The sequence below is a fragment of the Tachypleus tridentatus genome, chromosome 13, assembly GCF_004210375.1.
Source record: "Tachypleus tridentatus isolate NWPU-2018 chromosome 13, ASM421037v1, whole genome shotgun sequence".
NCBI lineage: Eukaryota > Metazoa > Arthropoda > Merostomata > Xiphosura > Limulidae > Tachypleus > Tachypleus tridentatus.
This window is the reverse complement of record NC_134837.1, coordinates 205,551,202-205,576,980: the sequence shown is the minus strand read 5'-3', so window position 1 is coordinate 205,576,980 and position 25,779 is coordinate 205,551,202. Positions and strand designations below refer to the sequence as shown.

Genomic DNA, 25,779 nt, shown 5'->3' with positions numbered 1-25,779 from the left:
ATTTAAAAGGTAATAAATGACATACAATTAGTTACTTAATTCAACTGGAAATCAAGAATAACTTTTTAAAACTTAACATAGTACATGTTTTAAAGTACATTTGCAATTGGAATAAACTTTTAAAAATGCTGACGGTGTGTTTATTATTGAGCAAGGAAGCAGTTGATTTTTTTTAAAGGTACGTTTATTTTTCAAACTGACCAGCAAATACAAAACCAAGTCACAGATTGTCAAAAAATATTCTGTTACATGTATTGTACTGGATATATCTCTGAGGATGGACTGAACAACACGTTTGTTGTTGTAAAGAATTTATACTATTATTTAGTGAGATGAATTCATGCTTTGTGTTAACAAATGAGCATGAAAGTGTTTAAGGCAAATCTCTTGTGGATTTAGTAGTAATATCTGAGCAATATGTTTGTTATTAGGAAGCAAATACAGTTTTTACAATAAAGAGACCACTAAAGTGATTTGAATATCCTGAAATAAAAGACTAAAATTTAACTTACGACATATTAATTATGAATATAATTTATTTTGCTGTTGAACTAATAGAACTGATCAATAGGGTGTCCCAACTGGAACCCAAGTCTAGACACTGTGAATTCCCATTTATATTCATGTAATTATGCTAAAAAGCCATAATTTTCCCCTCTATGATAATTAGAAGTGAATGAAGTATTTCATAAAATGTTATGATTGATAATATTGAGTTTTTGTTATAAGCAAGATAACTACTATTTTTAACTTCATTTTTAGATAAATATACCACATAAAAAATATAAAAATGGACCATCCAAACTTAGATGTTCCCAGAGAAAAGAAATGTTCCTCTTAGACCACCCTATAATCCAGTTACCACACAACAAATTGTCGACTCTAGTTTTTGTCATTAGGAGGTATTTGGGAGTCAACTGTCATGTACAAAAACTAAAGTACAAGTCAAGTCAGTCAAAGAGTAAATTTCCTATTCACAAGCATGCAATTCAAGTGATCTGATCTGTCAAGGCAAAGATTGTCATTGTGAATCAGTCACAGGCAATTCCAAGTATTGTACTGTAAAGGAAATAGTAGTTATTTGGGAGTTGGCAGGCCTTGGAACAGGTTTTATTCTGTCTGGAAAAGTAATCAAAAACAAAATTGAAAACTCCTTTAAAGAGTATAAGGATCTTAAAAGAAGTAAGACATTGCACTGGAAAAACAAGACATATTTTATCAGAAAACTTACATTCTTGGACAAAGCAGCCATATTTTTTGACATTGGGACCAAAGATGTAGTTCAGATACAGTGAAGGTAAGGAAGAAGACATTCTTTTTTTTACAATATTATAGAGAGGGATAAAAGTAGTGGTATTGGAATCTGATAAAAAAAGTTTAGGAGAAGATCAAAATGAGAAAAGAAAGGATGAACCAGATGAATCATGAGAAAACAGCAAGTCTAAGTTTTGAAAATGAAGAAGAGCAGGAGACCAGTTGAAGTGAACACCAGACAAAAGATGATGATGCTTATGTCCCACATAAAGAAAATAAAAATACCCGTGAATGTGACCATTCCAGTAAAGAATATCATTCTCCCAAAAAACAAGAAAAAAATGTCATAATAATGATAAAATCATTTTGGAGATTTCTATCAATCAGCTCATGGAACATGTCTACCCAATTACCACTAAGGCGAGAAGTGGGGTGCAGCTTACCTTTGAACTCATAAGCACCATCTTGGAATCTAGTTACGTTGACATTAATAATGTCAGCCTTTCTTGGTCAAATTTTCAAAGAAAAAAATGAGAAATTATAGATTCTGAAGCTGCATGCACCAGAAAAGTCCAATTGAGGTTGTTAATATTGTCATTCATCTTGACACAAAGATAATGAGGAGTAGATAAAACATATGGTTGATATTGAGGGGTTTGTAGTTGGTGCCACTAATCCATTCTCAGAACCAACTGATTTCTTCAAAAGGTCATGAGCAGGCAGTTAACCCTTTACAATTTTCTTCAATATTATGATATCACAGATCAGGTCATGGCAGTTTGTTGCAAAACCACTTCATTCAACACAGATCAATACAATGGAGTGATTGCTAACCTGATAAAATTTTTTGAAAAAAAACCATTACTGTGATTCATGTGCTGTCATCACATTTATGAGGTACACATTTCCCATGTGAGTGATGGAGGCTTTGACAGAGCAAAAGACTAAAGGCCCAAAGTGAAAAATTTACCAAGTTTTGAAACACATTTGGCCTGAAATATGCCATGATGTAAATAAGATGGAAAATTTTACCAACTTTCCTTAACACTTGATTCAAACTGGTTCTCAGATATTTGAGCTAACACAGAAAAGTCTAATATTTTGTAACCATTCACTCAGAGCAGACAAATTTCAGAGAGAAGACTACAAGTATCATTGCAAGATTGTAACATGTTTTTTGAAATGAGATGTGCCTAGTTTTGAATTTAACCAGCTTGGAACTTGTTACAAAGCTAGAGTAATGGCAGATGCCATTTATTTGATTTAATATGTGTGACACAGATATTGTCACAATTTCTTTCCATCATATGATAAGAAATGGTTTGCAACTGCTGTTGTATTTGCTTCATGCTGCCATGTCCTGAAGTACATTCAAAGTTGCATATCAGTTCAAGCTCTGTGCTCTTAAAATATATTACGACCTCAGACACGATTCGATGTTTGGTGACGTGGCAGAGGAAATGCTTGAAAGTCTAAGACAGCACATGTGGTATCTGACTCCTCAGCTGGTCGTCCTTTCTCTAGGTGTTAAAATCTTCCACCCGGAGACAGAGTAACTATCTTGAAATGCCTTCAGTATAATCTTTCTGATGAATTTTCTCAGAAGAAACCTAACCCTAAAAAACTTCAAATAGAATCAGGTACTGAACTGTTTAATCTAACCTGACTCGTATTTGCTTTTTTGTCATTTTGGAATTGAAAGGAGTCAACTAAAAACTTTGGAAACTGAAGCAAAATCAACATTTGAAGATGCGAAATGTACAAATTATGAAATCTTTATTAGGCTAGTTCAGAATTATACAATGACAACCCTTAGTGAAGAGAAAAGGGGTAAGATGTTTTCCATGTGGCTCACCATCAAAGGTAGCTTTTTAAACAAAGACAGTTGCAAGAATGACATATAAAATCCTATCAAAAAGAAAATAGTTTAACTATGTTGTTCAAAATTATACTTAGTTATTTTTTGTAATTTACAATATTTTCTTTGTAAAAAAACAATAAATATTTTAAAAATTTAAATTATATTTATCTTACGGATACACGTACTAAATAGCTTTTTCCTTTAATTTTTAACACTACACAATATGTTCGATATTTCTGAAAATACTTCATTCTGTTCTAATGGTCCTGAATGTATAAAATTTTGTCAATAGTATCTTTACTCCTCTGCAAATAAGAATCAAAGAAAGCACCCCAGCTTAATTAGATTTAGTCTAATTTGGGACATTCTACAAATTAACTATGAGGATATTTTAAATTGTTGGAATACTTATTGGCTATGAAATTTACTGGTCATCTTAAGAAGTTCAACAAAATGTTTCTTTACACAAATGGACTAATTCAGGTTTGGTTGGGTGCATCTCTTCAAGGCAGTCTTGAATGTGCTGAGACTGGACAAAATATTTATCAATGGGAATAAAGGTAGTTGATTTGCACCTGAAGGAAACAAAATATTAAAACTGAAGTATGATTGTATGTTTTATAATACACATGTATGACTTGATTTTCCTACCACCAAACACATGTATCTCAGCAATTAAAGGAATCAATTTCCCTTCTACTACAAGATAAACAATGTAAACATTTTCAGTGTTTAAAGAGATGCAACTGATAAACTTACATAACTCACGTTTCAATATTTTTGTTTCATTTTAAGTAAATAAATAAACTTTCAGGTGACAATAAAAAAACATTACTTTTCTGTGGAATTACACACACACATACACAATTCGAGTCAACCTCCAGTACATTTTAAAATAACATCAGCGTACGATTCACATTTTAGTATCATGTCATTACACCCACAGAAAGTAAATACCATTAGGAGCTGTAGTGTCAAATTAAATAACACAGTTGTAAGGAGAAAGAAGTAAGATCTTGTGACATAAGGCTGTGACTTACCAATAATCTGTTCAAGAGTTTGTGAATGTGGTGTGTAATCCTAAATACATAAGGCTGTGACTTACCAATAATCTGTTCAAGAGTTTGTGAATGTGGTGTGTAATCCTAAATACATAAGCCTGTGACTTACCAATAATCTGTTCAAGAGTTTGTGAATGTGGTGTGTAATCCTAAATACATAAGGCTGTGACTTACCAATAATCTGTTCAAGAGTTTGTGAATGTGGTGTGTAATCCTAAATACATAAGGCTGTGACTTACCAATAATCTGTTCAAGAGTTTGTGAATGTGGTGTGTAATCCTAAATACATAAGGCTGTGACTTACCAATAATCTGTTCAAGAGTTTGTGAATGTGGTGTGCAATCCTAAATACATAAGGCTGTGACTTACCAATAATCTGTTCAAGAGTTTGTGAATGTGGTGTGTAATCCTAAATACATAAGGCTGTGACTTACCAATAATCTGTTCAAGAGTTTGTGAATGTGGTGTGTAATCCTAAATACATAAGGCTATGACTTACCAATAATCTGTTCAAGAGTTTGTGAATGTGGTGTGCAATCCTAAATACATAAGGCTGTGACTTACCAATAATCTGTTCAAGAGCTTGTGAATGTGGTGTGTAATCCTAAATACATAAGGCTGTGACTTACCAATAATCTGTTCAAGAGTTTGTGAATGTGGTGTGTAATCCTAAATACATAAGGCTGTGACTTACCAATAATCTGTTCAAGAGTTTGTGAATGTGGTGTGTAATCCAATATCATATAACATTTTCCATGTAATCACAGTTGCCAGTGTAACTTAACTGAGATATGGTGTTATCGGTAGTCAATTCATCTGCCTGTAAGAAATAAAACAGAAACTCTGATGAAAAACGAATCTATTACAAAGACCTTAAAACTTCAAGAATAAACGTATCTCACTCTATCTGCCACAGACTAAAAGTACAAACATCTTTATTTCAGCAGACATAGGTTAAGGTGCTGAAATAAAAGCTGAATGTATATATTCTGATTATGGAAAAAAACTACACATATTACATTCAAACATTAACTAGATGAAACACACTTTTCTATCTATCAAAATCTTGACAATATTATAACATTTTCTCATTTGTAGTTTAATTCAGTCTCACAATACATTGGCATAACATGGGAAAACATAAGTAAAAGGTCAGTCATGTTTAACTTGAAATGTTACACATCAACAAAAGTTCCCAACTCCTCACTAATGTTACACATCAAGAAAAGTTTGTTTACATAAGTAAAAGGTCAGTCATGTTTAACTTGAAATGTTACACATCAAGAAAAGTTCCCAACTCCTCACTAATGTTACACATCAAGAAAAGTTTGTAACACCTCATTAACGTTACACACTAAGAAAAGTTTCTAACTCCTCACTAATGTTACACATTAACAAAAGTTTGTAACACCTCACTAATGTTACACATTAACAAAAGTTTGCAACACCTCACTAATGTTACACATTAACAAAAGTTTGTAACACCTCACTAATGAACATCTTTTAAAGTACTTATATTTGCAACAAACATGTCATTTACCAGTCTTAAACTGGAGTATACATAATTTAAGTGTTTGTAACCACTGTAAACAAATAAAAGAGGAATTACACGTCACAGCTTGTTTACTGTTGTTTGGTCTAGATGTATGTATTTGTACCAATCTAAACCTGAAGACTATAATCACTGGGTCTCTGCAAGCACTGTAGGCCAGAAACAGAAACTACCATTATAATCTGTATTAGCTATGCTGTTGAAATAATAAAAGAACACGACCTACCCCCAACTCTTCTCACACTGAATAGTTGGATTTCCACGTCACTGAATCCCACGGTGTAGAGTATGATATCATATTTGGTGAAAGGACAAAAATCATGGAAACTTAGCTTCATAACCACTATGCTAAATACTTGGCCTAATATTCAAAGACAAGTAGATTGTTTAGTTACCAAAGATAAGCTGCTGTTTAACAGATCGTCGGCTGCAGCAGAAAAATCTTCTTCTATTTCCTCCTCTATACTTAGTTCTGTATTATCTCCCTGATTCTTGTCTGCTTGGTCATGGAGCTTCCCTCCAACTTCACTCCCACTACAAGTCATACACAGAGAAGTACAATATCCCATTTCTCTTTATATGAAGTAATTATAGAAATTACTAGTACCAGATATATTTCAAATAGTAAAAGTTTATACTGGAAGATTCCTCAATACATATTTTAAATTAAAAATGAAAAAAAATCCAACACGTTTTTTTATGGATGATTCCTATTTAACAAACAAACAATTGTCAGTTCCTTCTAACTTTCGTTTTCTTTTGTAACTTACATAAGTTCATGTACTATCAGCAGGTTTCAAATACAAAATATTATAATTACCTTTAGACACAGATCAAACCAAGCTATCTAACTAAATCACAACTAAATATCTATACTCAGTAAACAGCATAGCTAATTCATTATAGTGTTCAAACAATATTAATTACAATGATTAGAATACACTATTTCATCAGTTGGGTATATTCACTCTAAACAACATTTTGGCTGTAATCACAATGGCATCTGTGAGGTTTACCCAACCCAGGAGGCTTAGGTCAGAATTTCTAAACCCATTTACTGAACTAAAAATACACAATAATAATTATAATAAAACAAAAATTTACATTAAAAATAATAAAACATAAAAGCAGATATACCAAATACTTTAATAAACACTGTGGTAAAAGTTTTGATTGGTTAGACCCAACTGTAGTCTAGCCAGAAGTGTGAACAAACTCATCTGAATCACATTAAGTATGCAGCTTAGTGCACACAGTTTTTATTCTCTTGCTTGTTGTTGCTGATTAGGGTATACATGTATTCAAATGTTTGGTTACCCATGTATTCACAATAGGTTATATAACATGACCTATTATTTTACCAATGTTGGTGTTTAGCTATGTCTAAATCTATTTAAAAACTTTCAAACCAATCTTGATCCTTATTTATTCCAAACATATCTGTGATGTAATGGTTACATGAGAACACTCAGTAACTTGTTACCAATCAAACCATGCTTTGTATTCTCTATCTTTAAAATAGCTGATTTAAACACTTTGGTTTATTATAAAATAACCTCTAATGGAATATTTTAACAGAAATATCTTCTGTATTGAAAAAAATCATACAATAAAAAAAGAGCATGTATAAACAAATTTAACATGTTTATATTTTAGTTCAAAACAATAAAATGAACATTCTACACTCCTTTCACTGCAGGAAATTGAACCTCTGATTTTAGTAAGTCTGTAAACATACCACTGATCCATCTGAAGATAGTTCAATGTGGTATTAACATTTCATATATTTTATTCCAACTATATTCTAACATCATCTAGAAGATACTTTCTTTTATGGAACCAGTGATAACTAAGTTGTTTATTACATTCATAAGCCAGTGAATTCTTTAGATATGTTGATCTGTTTTGGATTGTGTGAAGACAAACATTTTATAATGAGTACCAATGAAGACAAACATTTTATAATAAGCCGTCTGTATTTTTACTTTTCTGAGTATATGTAATTGTCTGACGTCGGTAGAATAACAAAGCAGTACCAATGAAACATAGGCCTTATTTTGTTTATATATAGCTCTGGTAATAATAAATATTTAGTTATAATATACTTACAATTACTTGCTTACACTAAACAAATATTAACCAGATCAAAGCCAATGTAAGGAACTTTATATATACACATATATATATAACAAAGGAACCTGAGTGAATCAGCATCAATTCCATGACAATAAATAATCTTTGTATGGTAACAGTAGAATAACAAAACCTTTGATATAAATGATTATAAACCATCATTTCTGAAAAATGAATGTGTAATACAACAACATTTTATATACATGATCCTTTGAAACAAACCACACTAACAGTACTGTTCTTTATTGTTAGTGTTACTGGTAGTAAGTAATTATTTTGACCCTACAGACGAGACTAGATGAACTCACCTGACTGATGACTGGAAGTCATCATCATAGTCATCTTCAACACCATGTGCATCTGAAACAAAGGCAATATACTCTGATTAGTCACTACTAACATACTTCTGTTGAAATCAACATTACTATCAGTAAAAGTCATTCTTGGATCATCTTTACCAAAAAAGAAACTTTATTACATCGTTGTTACCAAAAAAGAAACCTTATTAGATCATTACTACCAAAAAAGAAACCTTACTAGATCATTACTACCAAGAAAGAAACTTTATTAGATTATTACTATCAAGAAAAGAAACTTTATTAGATCATTACTACCAAAAAAAGAAACTTTAATAGATCATTACTACCAAAAAAAAACATTAGATCATTACTACCAAAAAAAGAAACTTTATTAGATCATTACTTCCAAAAAAGAAACTTTATTAAATCATTACTACCAAAAAAAAGAAATTTTATTAGATCATTACTACCAAAAAAAGAAACTTTATTAGATCATTACTACAAAAAAAAGAAACTTCATTAGATCATTACTTCCAAAAAAGAAATTTTATTAGATCATTACTATCAAAAAAAGAAACTTTATTAGATCATTAATACCAAAAAAAGAAACTTTGTTAGATCATTACTACCAAAAAAGATACCTTATTAGACCATTACTACCAAAACAGAAACCTTATTAGACCATTACTACCAAAACAGAAACCTTATTAGACCATTACTACCAAAACAGAAACCTTATTAGATCATTACTACCAAAACAGAAACCTCATTAGATCATTACTACCAAAAAAGCCATCCTCTAGTCATTACTACCTTCAATATTATTACATCAAGATTATCCCTACCAATATCATAATCATCTGTTATCCATGAATGATGTATCACTATATTATCAGTGGGACAGTTGCATTTTACACCTTTTGTTCTGAGTTTCTGTAAGATTTGGTGAGGGTATACAGATCACAATATATTCTCTAGTTTGTTTGTTCTTTTTACCTTAAAATGATTGCATGTGGCTTTATTTGAATATTCCAAGACTGCATTGTTGGATTAATATGTAACTTTAGTGTTGCTTGTTAAGATCTGTTACTAAACAAGAAAGAAATATAAAAGTGCTCACCAAGTACCAAATCTTGCATTTTTTTATTCATACCATCAAAACCATGATAAGTTTCTTTCATCCCACCTGCAAAAAAGTAGAAAATCACATCAGATGTTTCACCTGTTACACAGATCTTCATATTGTTAACAACCAGTGTCCATCATAGTAGTTCTAACAAACATTTCACCTGTTACATAGAACATCAAACTGCTGATGACAAGTGTCCATCATAGTTCTACTCACACATTTCACCTGTTACATAAAACATCAAACTGTTAATGACAAGAGTCCACTATAGGTTTACTCACTTTTACATCAAGACAAATGCATGAAACAAACAATAAAAACAAATACTGATATTGACATAAGCCTGCTGATGTCCATTGAAAGTTTTACAGTGAGCCACTGACAGTGATGAATATTTGGAAAACATTAGATAAAGTTAAGTACTTGTTTAAAATAAATTGGTAGCTTTAGGCAATACTGCAACTTTATAGAACTTATAATACCAAAATTATTTCATAAAACAATGATTCATAGCTGAAAAACAGTTGGAATTAAAATCTGCATTAGGCTAGAATGAGGAACTATATAATGCAAGTTGTATTAAATCAACAGATCTTTATCTTGTTCAGAATAATCTTCTACTGTCTTTATTGTAGTGGATAAATTTCTGTGAAAATTTCCTTTCTGTGGCAGCTTGTAAGTATGAAATGTTTATAAATGCTGTGAGAGAAACAAATTCTTTGCCATAAACTTTCAGTAACAACATTTAAAGAATTACAATAAGTTTCAAAAACAAAAATGAGGACACAACCTCATTATAGGACAGTGAAGGTTACAAAATTAATCAGTTATATGTTTTTGTGACTAAAACACTGCTCTTACCACTTTCTTTGAGAGATGGAAGGTTTCTTAGTGACGATAAACTTCCAGTATGACTTTCTTCGGGTAAAGCTTTCCGCAAAGTTTTATTATCTTGAATTTCAAAAACATTCCTGGTTTCTGGCACTGTCGGTATAGTTTTCAAGTTTTTCCCTGTCAATGACATGAGTTCACTTTCTGCTGGAGTTGAGAGAGGTGGTACACGCTTTCTGTCGCTATCTGAAAATTTGTCTAATTTTGCCATAACCCTTAAAAAAGAACAAGTAAAGTAATAAGTTAAAAATTCCATGATAGATTGTCTACTACTGTTATTACACACAAACTTTCTCATATTTGAATGGTCAGTACCATAAATACATTTGATGTTTCTATGGTGTAATGAAATCATACCCAACATTCTCTAAGTGATTGAAAAAGAGGAATTCTATTAGCATCAATACTCATGTATAACACAGTAGTTTGTGAATACTCATGTATAACACGGTAGTTTGTGAATACTCATGTATACCATGGTACTTCTAAATCCATTTACTAAACTAAAATACAGAATAATAATTATAATGAAGTAATAAAAACTTACATTAGAACTAACAAAACATAAAAGCAGGTATACCAAATACTTTAATCAACACTGTGGTAAATGTTTTACTAAGTTAGGCCAAACTGTAGTCTGCCAGAAGTGTGAACAAACTCATCTGAATCACATTAAGCATGCAGCCTATGTACACAGTTTTTATTCTCTTGCTTGTTGTCACTGATTAGAATATACATGTACTCAACTGTTTGGTTATCAATGCATTCACAATAAGTTATATAAGACTCTAGCATAACCTATAACATTTTATAGTAAGTACCAATGAAGACAAACATTTTATAATGAGTACCAGTGACGACAAAGATTTATAAAGAGTGCCAGTGAAAATAAACATTTTATAATGAGTACCAATGATGATAAACATTTTATAATGAGTACCAGTGACGACAAAGATTTATAAAGAGTGCCAATGAAGACAAACATTTTATAATGAGTACCAGTGACGACAAACATTTATAAAGAGTGCCAGTGAAAATAAACATTTTATAATGAGTACCAATGATGATAAACATTTTATAATGAGTACCAATGATGATAAACATTTTATAATGAGTACCAATGGAAACAAACATTTTATAATGAGTACCAATGGAAACAAACATTTTATAATGAGTACCAATGGAAACAAACATTTTATAATGAGTACCAGTGACGACAAACATTTTATAATGAGTACCAGTGACGACAAAGATTTATAAAGAGTGCCAATGAAGACAAACATTTTATAATGAGTACCAGTGACGACAAACATTTATAAAGAGTGCCAGTGAAAATAAACATTTTATAATGAGTACCAATGATGATAAACATTTTATAATGAGTACCAATGATGATAAACATTTTATAATGAGTACCAATGGAAACAAACATTTTATAATGAGTACCAATGGAAACAAACATTTTATAGTAAGTACCAATGAAGACAAACATTTTATAATGAGTACCAGTGACGACAAACATTTTATAATGAGTACCAATGACGACAAACATTTTATAGTGAGTACCAATGGAAACAAACATTTTATTGATATATTTACAATTACTTTCTCACATGAAACAAATATTAACCTGATCAAAGCCAATGTTATGAACTTTATGAAAGAAAAAAAAAAGGAACCTGAGTGAATCAGCATCAATTCCGTGGCATTACAATGAACAATCCTTGTATGGTAACAGTAGAATAACAAAACCTTTGATATAAATGATTATAAACAATCATTTCTGAAAAATGAATGTGTAATACAACAACATTTTATATACATGATCCTTTGAAACAAACTACACTAACAGTACTGTTCTTTATTGTTAGTGTTACTGGTAGTAAGTAATTATTTTGACCCCACAGACGAGACTAGATGAACTCACCTGACTGATGACTGGAAGTTATCATCATAGTCATCTTCAACACCATGTGCATCTAAAAAAAAGACAATATACTCTGATTAGTCACTACTAACACACTTCTGTTGAAATCAACATTACTATCAGTAAAAGTCATTCTTGGATCATAGCTACCAAAAAAGAAACCTTATTAGATCATAGCTACCAATAAAGAAACCTTATTAGATCATAGCTACCAAAAAAGAAACCTTATTATATCACCACTACCAAAAATAAAACTTTACTAGATCATCGCTACCAAAAAATAAACTTTATTAGATCATTCCTACCATCAATATTATTAAACCAAGATTATCCCTACCAATATCATGATCATCTGTTATCCATAAATGATGTATCACTATATTATCAGTGGGATAGTTGCATTTTACACCTTTTGTTCCGAGTTTCAGTAAGATTTGGTGATGGTATGCAGTTCAGAATATATTCTCTAATTTGTTTGTTGTTGTTGTTTTTTAATCTTAAAATGATTGTGATGTGGCTTTATTTGAATGTCCAAGACTGAATTGTTGGATTAATATGTTACTTGAGTGTTGCTTGTTAAGGTCTGTTACTAAACAAGAAAGAAATATAAAAGTCCTCACCAAGTACCAAATCTTCCATTTTTTTATTGATACTATCAAAACCCTGATAAGTTTGTTTCATCCCACCTGGAAAAAAAGTAGAAAACAGCATCAGACATTTCACCTGTTACACCAGGGGTTCCCAACCCTTTGGCACTCGCGACATGAAAATGTAATTAATGAAATAAAATTAATGTTATCCCAAGCTACTTCTGACAAGGCTACGTGACTCCCCTACCAAGGCTTTGCGACCCCTTGGGGGGTCGCGACCCAATGGTTGGGAACCCCTGTGATACACAGATCTTCATATTGTTAATGACAAGTGTCTATTATAGTTCTTCTCAAACATTTCACCTATCACATAGAACATGAAACTGCTAATGACAAGTGTCCATCATGATTCCACTAAAACATTTCACCTGTTACATAGAACATCAAACTGTTAATGACAAGAGTCCACTATAGGTTTACTCACTTTTAGATCAAGATAAGTGCATGAAACAAACAATAAAAAAAAGTACTGATATTGACATAAGCCTGCTGATGTCCATATTAAATAATTGTCCATTGGAGTATTTACAGTGAACTACTGACAGTGATGAATTTTTGGAAAACGTTAGATATCAAGTTAAGTACTTGCTAATGTACTTGTTAAAGGATAGTGAAGGTTACAAAATTAATCAGTTATATGTTTTTGTGACTAAAATACTGCTCTTACCACTTTCTTTGAGAGATGGAAGGTTTCTTAGTGATGATAAACTTTCAGTATGACTTTCTTCAGGTAAAGCTTTCTGCAAAGTTTTATTATCTGGACTTTCGAAAACATTACTGGTTTCTGGCACTGTCAGTATAGTTTTCAAGTTTTTCCCTGTCAATGACATGAGTTCACTTTCTGCTGGAGTTGTGAGAGGTGGTAGATGCTTTTTGTCACTATCTGAAAATTTGTCTAATTTTGCCGTAACCCTTAAAAAAACAATAAGTAAAACAATATGTTAAAAACTCCACGATAGATTGTCTACTACTGTTATCATGCACAAACCTTCTCCCATTTGAATATGGAAATTGTCAGTACCATAAATACATCTAATGTTTTTATGGTGTAATGAAATCATAACCAACAATCTCTAATAGTGATTGAAAAAGGGGAATTCTATTAGCATGAATATTCATGTATAACAAAGTAGTTTGTCAATACTCATGTATACCACAGTATTTTGTGAATACTCATGCATACCACAGTATATTGTTAATACTCGTGTATACCATGGTATTTTGTTAATACTCATGTATACCACAGTATTTTTTTATATGTAAAAACAGCTGTTATGGGTAGAGAAAACTATGTAGTCTATTTTTACATATATAATTTTCTCTACAAGAGGGTTTTCTTGTCATCACAGACCATGGTATTTTGTTAATACTCATGTATACCACAGTAGTCTGTTAATACAGGTTCACAATCCTGTATCCAAAGTTCTGAAGTTCGAAATGCTCCGAAAACAGAAGTGTTTTTCATGGAGTGTCAGCATAAAAGCTGAACAAACTCCACACCCACTTGGCCCACATCACTGAGGTGTAACCTGGCAGAGTGGCCCAGTCATCCAGCAGTCTGACAGGCATGTCACTTGTGTCTCAGAGCTTGTACTGGTCACACGTGTCTGCTGTTCACTGATTTTTTTTTTTTTTTTTGCTTTTCATTTTTTGACTTTGTGTTTAATTTCACTATTAAAATGTCAAAAAGAGGTGCAGATACTCATATGGGTAACAATGAGACGAGGAAAAGGAAGCATCTGACATTATCAATAACGCAGAAAGTAGAGTTATTGCAGAAGCTTGATTGTGGTGCGTCTGACAATGGTGGACCTGCTGTGCATTCCTTGAGTGATGGGAAAATTGCTGAAATGGTGTTAAATACAGATAAGCATGAGGATAGTAGTGATGATGATGACATTGTAAACACAGGTGTAAAAATCCCCATAGACGATATGGTAAAGATGTGTGATCAGCTAATTGTTGGCCTTGAACAACATACATTTATTAGCAAGCAAGAAATTATGGCCATTTACTCGGTTAAAGAGTGATTGCTTAGACAGAAACCTATGTTAATGAGATAGATGACACTTGAAGACGTCTTTAGAAATGCCATCTGTCATAATGCTGCTTCATCACTTGAGAATCCTGTTCCTGGCCCATCATCAGATGTCTGATCGCAACCTGGCGATGACAATGGTGACACTTATGTACCCTCTTCTCCTAGATCCTTAAGCTAGTGGTCATGCAACTTAACTGCAGGTAAATATTTAGCCAAGTTTGAACGTGTATAATTAAGTCCTAGAGTATTTACATTCTATATTTATTCAACTAAGTCATTTACCAGTTTATTATTACAGAATATAAATAAACTGTAGTAGTATTTATAGTATTTATTTAATCCACTTACTGTTAGTATTCATACGTGTTTGCTGCAGTATTAATGTTTGGTTATGGGGTGCTGCCCTGGACCCTACTGGTATGATACATTTGTTCTAAAATCCGAAAAATTCTGAATTCCGAAACACAACTAACCCCAAGGGTTTCGGAAAAGGGACTGTGAACCTATACTCGTGTGTACCACGGTATTTTGTGAATATTCATATTCACCATAGTATTAAGGGAATAGTCATGTATATAACAGCATTTTGTTAATATTAGTGTATACCATGGTATTTTGTTAACATTCCTGTATACCATGGTATTTTGTTAATACTCATGTACACCTCAGTATTTTGTTGATACTCATGTGCACCACAGTATTTTGTTGATACTCATGTGCACCACAGTATTTTGTTGATACTCATGTATACCACGGTATTTTGTTAATACTCATGTATACCACGGTATTTTGTTGATACTCATGTGCACCACAGTATTTTGTTGATACTCATGTACATCACAGTATTTTGATGATACTCATGTATACCACGGTATTTTGTTAATACTCATGTATACCACGGTATTTTGTTAATACTCATGTATACCACAGTACTTTGTACATGTTGCAGCAATAGCTTCACAACAGTTTCCTCATCACAGAAGTTTTAAGAATATGTTTTATACTTTTCAAGTTGTTGATGTTTGGTGTAATCTTGAAGCCTGTCCCTACGACTGAATAATGAAGTAGGTTGAAAGACTGCAGCTTTGTAACTTTAAGGAAAGAAACACAACATTTGAGTGTGTTTTCTGGCCTTCAAAAGTGTTTACATTTTATTACCTTCAACTTGCAGTCTTTAGAGAGCACCACATAAGCTCATATTCACAGAGGTTGTGGTGCAGACAGACCACAGGCATTTTAACCCAATGTACAGACCAGACATTATAAATACATTTAACAGTTATCCAAATTTTTTATACATTGCAGTTTGATCTACCTTGATTCCTAAGAATTTGTGGATTCATTCCATATGCCAACAGTTGATCATACTTGAGACGTAAGTTCATCAACAAAAAACAGGGTAGCATCACAGCAAACTGTTTTGTAATAAAACTGATCAACAACATATGAGTCACATTTTTTATATATAGGCTACACCATTCCCAAGTTATCTGGCTTACATATGTCATTCTTCTTGTCTTTTAAATATGCTAACAAACTACAGTTTGGCTAATTCTAATTAATGTCTTCCCTACTTAGATGTCACCTTGGAACAACAACACAGCTTTAATGATAACAAACTAAAGATATATTTATATTTTTTTACTTCTTCAACATTCACACATTCATGTTTCTTTACAACTTTGTTAACAAACTTTCTGAAACTCGTACTGTAATTCTGAGCAGTCAGATGCTAGTTTGATTTATAAACAGTGGTCCTTAGTCCATGTTCAATGAACAATTTAATTCCATATTATTCCCAACTGTTATTGGTCACTATTTATATTATATTCTAGCCTTTCTGTGCTAAGTTTACATAACTAACAAATATAATAGAATTTTAACACCCCTTTTATCAATCATAAAGTTAGTATAGAAAGTTCAAAACATTTCTGAATTTAGTTTTTTCAGATAGTATAGAAAGTTTTTGTTTTAAACAAAGTACATACTGTAGAATTAGAAATTTCTTATTAATGGTGTTATATAACAGATTTATACATTTTTTCAGTTGTTGTTTTTCGTTAAAGTACACAGGTATCACAGATTTATGAAATAAATTATTAAAAATCAACTTTATTAAAACTCTCAACTACATGGAAGCTTTGTGCCATTTTTCTTTATTTTCATTTGTTTGTTTGTTGTTAAATGCAAAGCTACACAATGAACAATCCTCACCACTGGGATGGAGGATATTTCTCTAGTTTCATTAAGAACTTTAGTTTCAATGCTAGTATAAATTACAATTGTTGGAGATGTTTGTTTAAGAAACTTTCACAAAGATACATAGGAACTGTCTTCAGATAAACATTCCTTATTCTAAACCGATGGACTAAAGAAACGATAGCTGGTCATTAACACTCATCACCGATTCTGGGTCTCCTCTAATCAATAACAGGATAGCACCATAATGTTTATACACGCTTGTAATAATCTGAGTACCACAATATGCCCTCACATTTAGTCTGGTACACTGGCCACACCCTGAACATAGTTGTGCTGTCATACAATAGAAAAAGCTTATTTCTACTCTCACACACAGATATGTATATATACTCATCTTTGAAAATACAAAATATCTACCTAAAAATAATCTCTTCTTTGTCTTCACTAGGTATTGGGTCATCAAAAAATGGGTCGTCCAAATTCTTCTCAGAACCCGTAAAAAAAGATTGATGCTGGTTTTCATCTTCTCTTTCTTTTACACTCATCTTCTCTGATTTCTGTGACTGGCTGTCACTACTTTGGCAATGTGATTTTTCATCTTCCTGCAAATGATACCAAATTTTTTGTTTGAACCAATTTTTCTAAGATTATCCCTAACAATGATATCTACAACAGGGACCAAAATTATCCCTGACAATGATATCTACAATAGGAACTGAAATTATCCCTAACAATGATATCTACAATAGGAACTGAAATTATCCCTAACAATGATATCTACAAACAATATCTGAGATTATTCCTAACAATGATATCTACAAACAATATCTGAGCTTATTCCTAACAATGAAATTTAAAAAACAATACTTTAGATTATCCCTAACGATGATATCTATAGCAGGAACTGAGATTATCCCTAACAATGATATCTACAACAAGAACTGATATTATCCCTAATAATGATATCTACAGCAGGAACCAAGATTATCCCTAATGATGATTTGGTACAGTAACAAAGAACAAAAAAATTGTGTTGGTTCTGTTTATTTACAACTTCTATCCAGCTAACTAAAGATAACATAACTCGGTCTGTAGAGAAAAAAACTTTAGCAGAATAAATATAACATTGTTCTATAAAGAAAAAGAGTGGTGAAAACACTACAGAATGATGAAAAATAAAAGCATATCTCATCTAAAAAAAAGTGATATTCTCTCTAAAATCAAGATGGCAGCTAATGTTGTAGTTTTAACATGCATCCACACTAAAAGCACATAAAAAATATATTTATAGAAACAAAGTACAATAAATTGAACAAAAGCAACAATTATAAAACAGTTACATGTATGGTACTTCTCACTCCATAGAAATTAAAACAATGTAGAAGTCCTAATGGAGATTTTAAACACAATGTACATAAAACAGCCAACAAGGCAAAGTTTCAACTGAGTTTAGAATCCATGTTTGAAGAGGCAAAGAATAATGACAGTTAAATGAAAACTTATATCTGTGAGCTTCACTCCCACAATATCTAGCAAACTGAAAGCTGACTGTACTTGGGTTGTACTTAGTGAAACGAAAGGGTTTAGCTTAGAGAACAAATAAAAACTAATATTTAGTCTGAATGATCCACAAATGAAAAATAAAATCAGACACAAAAGGTGTAATGTATTTCAAAAACAAAGACCCAAACTCGTAGCTTTCTTAAAGAGTTGGCTATTTTTCAGGAAAACAACAGTTGACTATTCAAAAACACTCAAATTCTGACTCTTAAAAAATTAAATACTTAAAACAGTCTGCAATAAACAGTGAAAATGACATGAAAAACATGGACACAAGAGAGACTGCAGGGAATACACTTTTCAAGAGCAACGTGTTTTCAGTCACTTCAGGTTTCCTATCACAAGATATATCTAATAACATTTGTAACTTTTGTACACTTTACCTTTTCATCAGGTTCATTGTTTCCTGAAATTCTTAATGACTTCAATACTGTGGCTAGAAGAGGCTCATCTTTGTGGGCGACTCTCAGCTTATGATACAAATCATTCTTTAATGGGAGTTGCTTCAGCTGTAATATAACATTCATTAATAGGATCCGTTGGAAAACACCTGACGTACGACTAAGTCAAGTTTGTTGTTGTACTACAAGACAATACCAGACAGAAGATCTTACAAAATAAAAAACCAAATTAAAACTGGCATCAAAAGTGGGATAACACAAACGTGTGGAATATGTTGGAACAAACAGTTAGATTGTACGTTGGTTATTTCTTGACCGTCTTAAGAAATACAGATGTAAGTTTGTACAAAACAATAAAAATGTGAGTTCTTATGTAGTGATAGGTACTTTAACATTGCAGAAAACTGTCTTTGTTATACTGTATTCACTTTTTAGTTCAGATCTTTATAGTAAGGTTATAATGGGCCTTGAGAACTATAACCTACTGTAACTGCCTACTGGATAAAAAGAAGATGAAATTTAGGTTTTTATACTAAAGTATACCAATATACAAGATAGATGAACCACTGTGTCCATTTCATTCAACAGGCAGTGCAATCCATTAAAGTTCTCAAACCTGCTAAGTCTATTCTGTTTAAAGTTCCACTGAAACCACAGGTCACTTTATCTCCATTAAGCATATTCTAAAATTCACAATCAAAGTGATACAGACAATAAAACCCAAAATTTGTCAATGTCCAGTTGGTGATGAAGTTAGTAAGGTCAATTCTGGATCACCATCTAACCTTCCCAAACATTTAAACAAGAACCACCAATGAAACGCGGGTGTCTCTGTGAATAAATAAAACAGCTGTGTTAATCGTTGAAGGTCAAACAGTCTGTAGCTATGAGTAGGTTTTCTTTAATGTAAAGGTTAACATCTGAAGACCATGTGGTAATGATAGAGAAATTGTTGAATGGATGAGTGACTGAGTTTCAGTAATGGAAGGCTAGTTCCTTTAGATACTTCAAAATGTTCACAGGTGCTAGTGTTTAAGTGGCATTTCATTTTGCCAATGTATGTGACCTTACAGTCACTACATGTGCATTTACGCACAAGCCATAAATGTTTAAGTATTTGATCTGTGTATTAAAATAATCTTTAATCTAGAGGCTAGAAGTTGTTGTTATTACTGAAGAGAATTATTTTTCAATTGGTAGGTTCTGTGAGCCCATAAAAGAAAGGAAGAAAATGATAGTAAATTCAGGAATGTTGAGTACACCAGCTGGTGGTTGAATTTTATTTAGGGAATTGAATCTTATCTTCATTAGAAACGCAGTTGCATCTCCATTATTTAACGTGCTTACACAGAAAGGTAATTCCTTCATGTAAAATAATTAAAAATTCTGTTTAACCCTTAAACATTCCTGCTGTTTAAGGGTTAATAATGATATAACCAGATAACTTTTGAAGAGGTTGAAAAAAAAACTATTGAAATTGGTGTAAAGGTCAGTAAACATTCCTTTATGATTAAAAAAGGTAGAAAAGTGCTTGCCTGTTTTTGTAATCCTAACATACAGGGTAAAGAATCATTTTCCTCAAGTTTGGATGTAAATCTGATAGTGTGGGAGTTAAGGACAGAAAGGAAGTTGGAAATGTGGTTTGATTATGAAGAAAGTCTCACCAATGTAGCACTTGTGAAGCACAATCTTGAATTCATGTGGGCAGTTTTCTAACCACTTGCATTCACTATAGCATAAAGAAAACTATTGGATATCATCAGATTCAGTGGTGATTCCATGACAATTCCATCTATCTGATTGTAAATTATGTCTTTAAAGAGGAAATAGTTTAACTTTGTGGAAAATCTCCAGGAAAAGTTTACGGGTGAAACTAAGATACCAATCAATGTCAGTGCAAAAGAGAAGGTTCATGATTAAAGTTTCCTCAAGAGGAATGTTGGTATATATATATATTCAATATCAAAACTGACCATAGCATATTCTTCAGGAAAGGGAATTTGAGAGATTCAGGAAGCAAAATCGAAAAAGTCAGTAGTCATACATTTGTTCAGAGCAAGGGGATAAGGGTAGAAACTATACATTTTGACAGATTGTAATTGAAAAACCTACAGCTGAGAAAACAGGGTGGAAAAGGTATTTAGTTTTGTGAACTTGTGGTAGACAATAAAGAATACTAGGTTTAATACCACATAGGATAAGTTGTTGAAAAGCCATTTCAGAAATGCTATTCTGAAATGTTCGAATCCTGTAAATAAAATGATTTATGTTTTATCGACTGTCTTCATCTTTGTTACTAAACTTCAGTTTCCCCATCATAAATATATTTAACTTTACAAATTGATAAGCACAGCAACTAAGCTCATAAATTAGTTGTATTTGTTATAAGAAAAATGGCTTTATACATAAATAGTAATATATGATTCCATACCGCAGAGACTTCAGGATCAAAAACTGCAAGAGTAAATTCAAGGTTAAAAAAATCCAGAAAATCTCGAACCAAAGCAGCTGCTAATTGTCCTTCCTCTGTTTCCAGGAAGTCCTGCAACTTTTTGTTTCGTAGAGGAATTCTGTCTTTAAAGTTTTCTTCATTTTCAAGTGCTAAAAAAACACTGGCTCTAAGTTGTGCCTGAAATTGTTTCAGAACAAACAGAATCTTACTTTTTAAGAGGTTTTGAGTCCATTTTAACAAATATATGTACAGTATATATACACACAAATCTGTACTTCTAATAATAAAATGTTATTGTAAATTCAGTTATGATATAAATTTCTTACATATATAGTTTGTTGGTAATACAAGTTTATTCAGACAGTTTTAAACAAATCAGGTACTTATATTTCCTTGTAACTTATCTCTTTCTAGAAAATCTTTGTTTCACAGCCTGCATTACTTGTCGCTAGTATTTCTGTAACAATAGCAAAGTTCAAGCACATGAAAGATTAAATTTTAACTGGAAAACTGATGAAAACCCTAAAAGATTTTGGTTAAGTTATAAAGTCAATTGTGCAACTAACGTGATAAGAAAAACCTTTTAAAACTTGTATACTAAATTATTGTAATTAAACTTATCAATATCACAATTTAATGATATATCTCGAGTTTTAGAAGCTCAAATTTCCGAAATCTGGTTTCATAGTAGTAACTCTTTTATGTCCTTTCCATGATAAAGGTCAAAACTCATAAAGTAAATTTCAAAAGAAAAGCCTAACTAGTTATATATGTTAAGATAGTACACTTCTTTATTTCATAAACAGATCTTAGAACTCTGGTATATCTTGTCATCACTTCTTGATGTGTAGCCTAAAGTTTCACACAGTTACAAGTAATACTTACAACCACTCAACTGTGGGAAAGGTTGTCAAAAAGGGCACATAATCGTCTCTTAAAGTGTTTTCTCTTGAGAAAGACAAGTTACAGGAGATCTGACTGAGTGTTTAAGATTGTGAAAAAAACTGATAATATCCATACGTCATTTATCTTTTTATATTTAATTAAAAGAATATTAGGACCAGGGTTACAAACATAAATTCTGACAGAGTAAGAGTTAAGCTAATACAATTTTATTTTTCTAACAGAATGGTTTGTCTTCAGATATAGTGGATCCTGTAAGTTAAAAGATTGGTTGATTTGGTGTTTTATAGCACCAAACATCCACTAAAAAGTTAGAAATAAAGTAAACTTAGTAAAATTCATAAAAGGAAATTAAGGTAAAACAAAGTTTAAAAAACATAAACAGCATAAAACCAATGTTTACATCTAGTCTACAACATTAAGATAAAAACTGCAATAATACAAGTTATAAAGGGCTTTCTGTAGCATAATTGTAATTATCATAACTTGCCAGGAAGACTAACAGGTAAGAAAAAAAATCACTGTCAATTACCTGAAGTTGGTCTTTCCAGTACTGGTTTCAAGTTATTTAATGTTACGGCCAGTTTTTAATTTCAAATTGAACTAAATGAACTATGATTTTTAAAAGGGAGCCACATTAAAAAGGTCTAATGTATAAATTAAAAAACTTAAATGGTATTAAAAAAATTAATGGCCTTTAAAAAACTAAAAACATTACCAAGGTGGACAGTGTCACCATCACCAATAACACTGTCTAATGTTATGGACAAACCCTGGGACAGAACATGCTTAAAATGGTGCCATCATTGAAAGTTGTAACAATGGCAAGACAGTAAAATGTGGTTTATTGTGATCAGAGTGTTACACATACTACACACTGGTGCATCAGTTCCAGATAAAAGAAAATGATGAGTTAAAAAACTGTGACCAATGTGTTGTCTAGTTAGAACAACTTCCTCTTTCTGATCCCTACGGTAGCAAGATGGCCAAAGTCCAAGAGAAGGTTTTATTTGTAAAAGCTTGTTTTCATGTTGCTCACTCAAAGTCGACTGCCAACTGGCATGGAGCTGAACCTTGAATACAGGACCATAGTCCATGTATGGAACAGGCACAGTGATGATAGAATTATGTATATATAAATTTAGATGGAATGGTGAAATTATCCCTAGTTCTCATTAAATTATTCAGGTTAATAGTTCTGCATAATTTATGCTGTACTGCAGTTGGGTACGAGAGAGAGCATACACCTCGTTATTATTACAAATTACCAAAGATTGTAATCTGACAACACTTACCTCAGATTGTAAGTGAAAAGAAATACTTTAGCTGGTTATCACTGTTAGTTAGTGGATAAAGAGAACCCAGCAATGGTCCAACTGACAAATATACTTTCCTCTTGGATAAACTAAAATGAATGTAACTGCAGAACTCTACAATGAGTGCAAGCTTTACAAGTTTCATATATAAATTGGTGTAAACTTAATGTTAAATTATTCTACTGAGAACTGAGTAATATGAAGTTTAAACACAGTAACGGATCACGCAATGCTTAACAAAATGATAAGGGTTTCAATTATCCCATATGTAATCTCTTTGTATATAAAGATTTTTAGTGTAAGCTGTAAAAATAGGTAAGCACTGTTTGTAATTGGATGTCGACTAGCGTTATTTTGTTAAGTTGGCAGTTAATGTTGAGTGTCAACTTACATAAAGTTGCGGTACAACTTGTAGGACAAAGGCTCTCATCATGTTATGTAAAATTTACCAGGTAATCTGTTGAGGGATGAAAATGTAAGCTGTTTTAATATAAATATTTTGCTTGGTAGGAACAAGGATGTGAAACATTGTAAATATTTGAATTAACTGGCCTAGCATTTTGGTAGTTTAGTTTTGAATAAATTACATCTTATTCTCGATACTTATTCTAATGTTCGTAATTCAACGGTCATGTTCAAATTACGTAGCAATAAGAATATTATTAAGAATGACTCTGATACTCAAATATCTAACCTTTATTTTTCCAAGTATTCCATTTTTTTCTAATGTCTGGATAACTAAATCTCTTAACTCACTGTCTTCTACATCCTCCACAGACATTTCTAATTCCGTAGTAATTAATTTTGCTTTGCTTTTCAAATCGACGCCTATGAAAAGTCGAAGTTGTCAATATATATAACTTCAGAAATATAAAATTGCGATATTTACAAAAAAAATATTATTTTACATATAAACGTCTTAAAAACTTATTTGATATAATCAAAAATAATAATGATGCAACCCATATAAATTTATATATTTTAAATAAAAACTATAAATACTCATTTAGCAATAAAGTAATATCACGGATAATACCCTATCAATCAAAACAAAGAGACACATTAGAACCTATTTAATATAAATTACATAAACTTAGGTATTTGTTTGATTTGAATAATTAAAATATATTGGCATAAAAAGTGATAGTTTCTTGAGATTAACTATAGAAGACAGTATCATGTTTTGAGACAAAATTATGAAAAACAGTTTGAAATTGTTGTTTGATGACAGTGTACCTTTGACTATTTCCCTCAGTGGCTCGGTAATAAGTTTGCTTACGTTGCTTAAAGCCCATAATGGCGCAGCGATATGTCTTTGGACTTATAACGCTTGAAGTCGGATTTAGATACCCGTGATGGGCAGAGCGCGGATAGCCCATTGTGTAGCTTTGTGTTTAATTCAAAATTAACAAACAAACGTTGCTAAAAATCGAGTTTCGATGCGCATGGCAGGCAGAACACATGTGGTCTGTGGTGTGACTTTCTACTTTATAACAACCCTTTGATCAAACTATTTAAGAAGCACTTTCTGAATAAAATAAACATAACTGAGAATATTCACTCACACCTGCAACAGATCTCAAACAATAATAAGATTCTGGAATACAGGATGTCCTTTTCTAGAAGAAAAAAACCTCTTAAAGTTCAGGAAAAGCCTTAGGCTCCATAGTTCAGTTTCACCAAGAGCTGTCTGGAGTTCTGGAAAATATTTCAGCACCTTGACTATTGCTTAAAACCGTTCTGTGGTAAAAATAATATAAAAAATAATAAAAATTTTCCATTCACTTTATAAAAATACAAAACATCTAAATTATTCATAAACTAAAAAGGATAAACAGAACGGTCACTGCTAGTTTGTTCTTCGTTTTCGTTGATATGTTAGGGATTAGAGGGATTAGGTTAAGGGATTATGAATTGCTGTTGGAATTTGGGCGTGAAATATTCTATGCGAAATTAGGTAATGGATACAACTATCGCTAATTTAGAAGTGATTACAAGATGGAGGGCTACAAGTCAGTAGAACTTGTCTTTAGTAATTGCTACTTAATCTCAATCGAACAACGGGAATAATTTTTTCTGTTATAATGTCCCCACAGTTGAAACGGTAGAAGGTGTTCAACAAATATTGCAACTCGAACCTTCTAACC

General features: G+C 31.9%; 1 protein-coding gene across 1 annotated transcript; it reads right to left on the bottom strand.

The window, feature by feature from the left end:
* Window positions 1-3,013: 3,013 nt before the first annotated feature.
* LOC143239491 (uncharacterized) lies at window positions 3,014-24,467 on the bottom strand. Its single transcript, XM_076480606.1, has 13 exons — window positions 24,327-24,467; window positions 21,393-21,590; window positions 18,944-19,069; window positions 17,418-17,602; window positions 13,425-13,669; window positions 12,728-12,793; window positions 12,108-12,159; window positions 10,151-10,395; window positions 9,281-9,346; window positions 8,170-8,221; window positions 6,124-6,262; window positions 4,871-4,996; window positions 3,014-3,690 (listed from the first exon to the last, which is right to left on the bottom strand). Exons 1-12 carry the CDS (start codon window positions 24,411-24,413, stop codon window positions 4,916-4,918), a joined length of 1,542 nt encoding a protein of 513 aa, XP_076336721.1. The 5' UTR covers window positions 24,414-24,467; the 3' UTR covers window positions 3,014-3,690; window positions 4,871-4,915.
* Between the last annotated feature and the right edge of the window lie 1,312 nt (window positions 24,468-25,779).

What these genes read in the sequence shown, in the direction of transcription:
- LOC143239491 (XM_076480606.1), bottom strand. Translation starts at nt 24,413, where the DNA reads ATGTCTGTGGAGGATGTAGAAGACAGTGAGTTAAGAGATTTAGTTATC. An exon ending in TCCATCTCTCAAAGAAAGTG is followed by an intron (nt 12,794 to 13,424) that starts GTAAGAGCAGTA and finishes CTTTTTTTCCAG; the next exon opens with GTGGGATGAAACAAACTTAT. An exon ending in AACTTCCAGTCATCAGTCAG is followed by an intron (nt 10,396 to 12,107) that starts GTGAGTTCATCT and finishes TTCTTTTTTAAG; the next exon opens with GGTTATGGCAAAATTAGACA.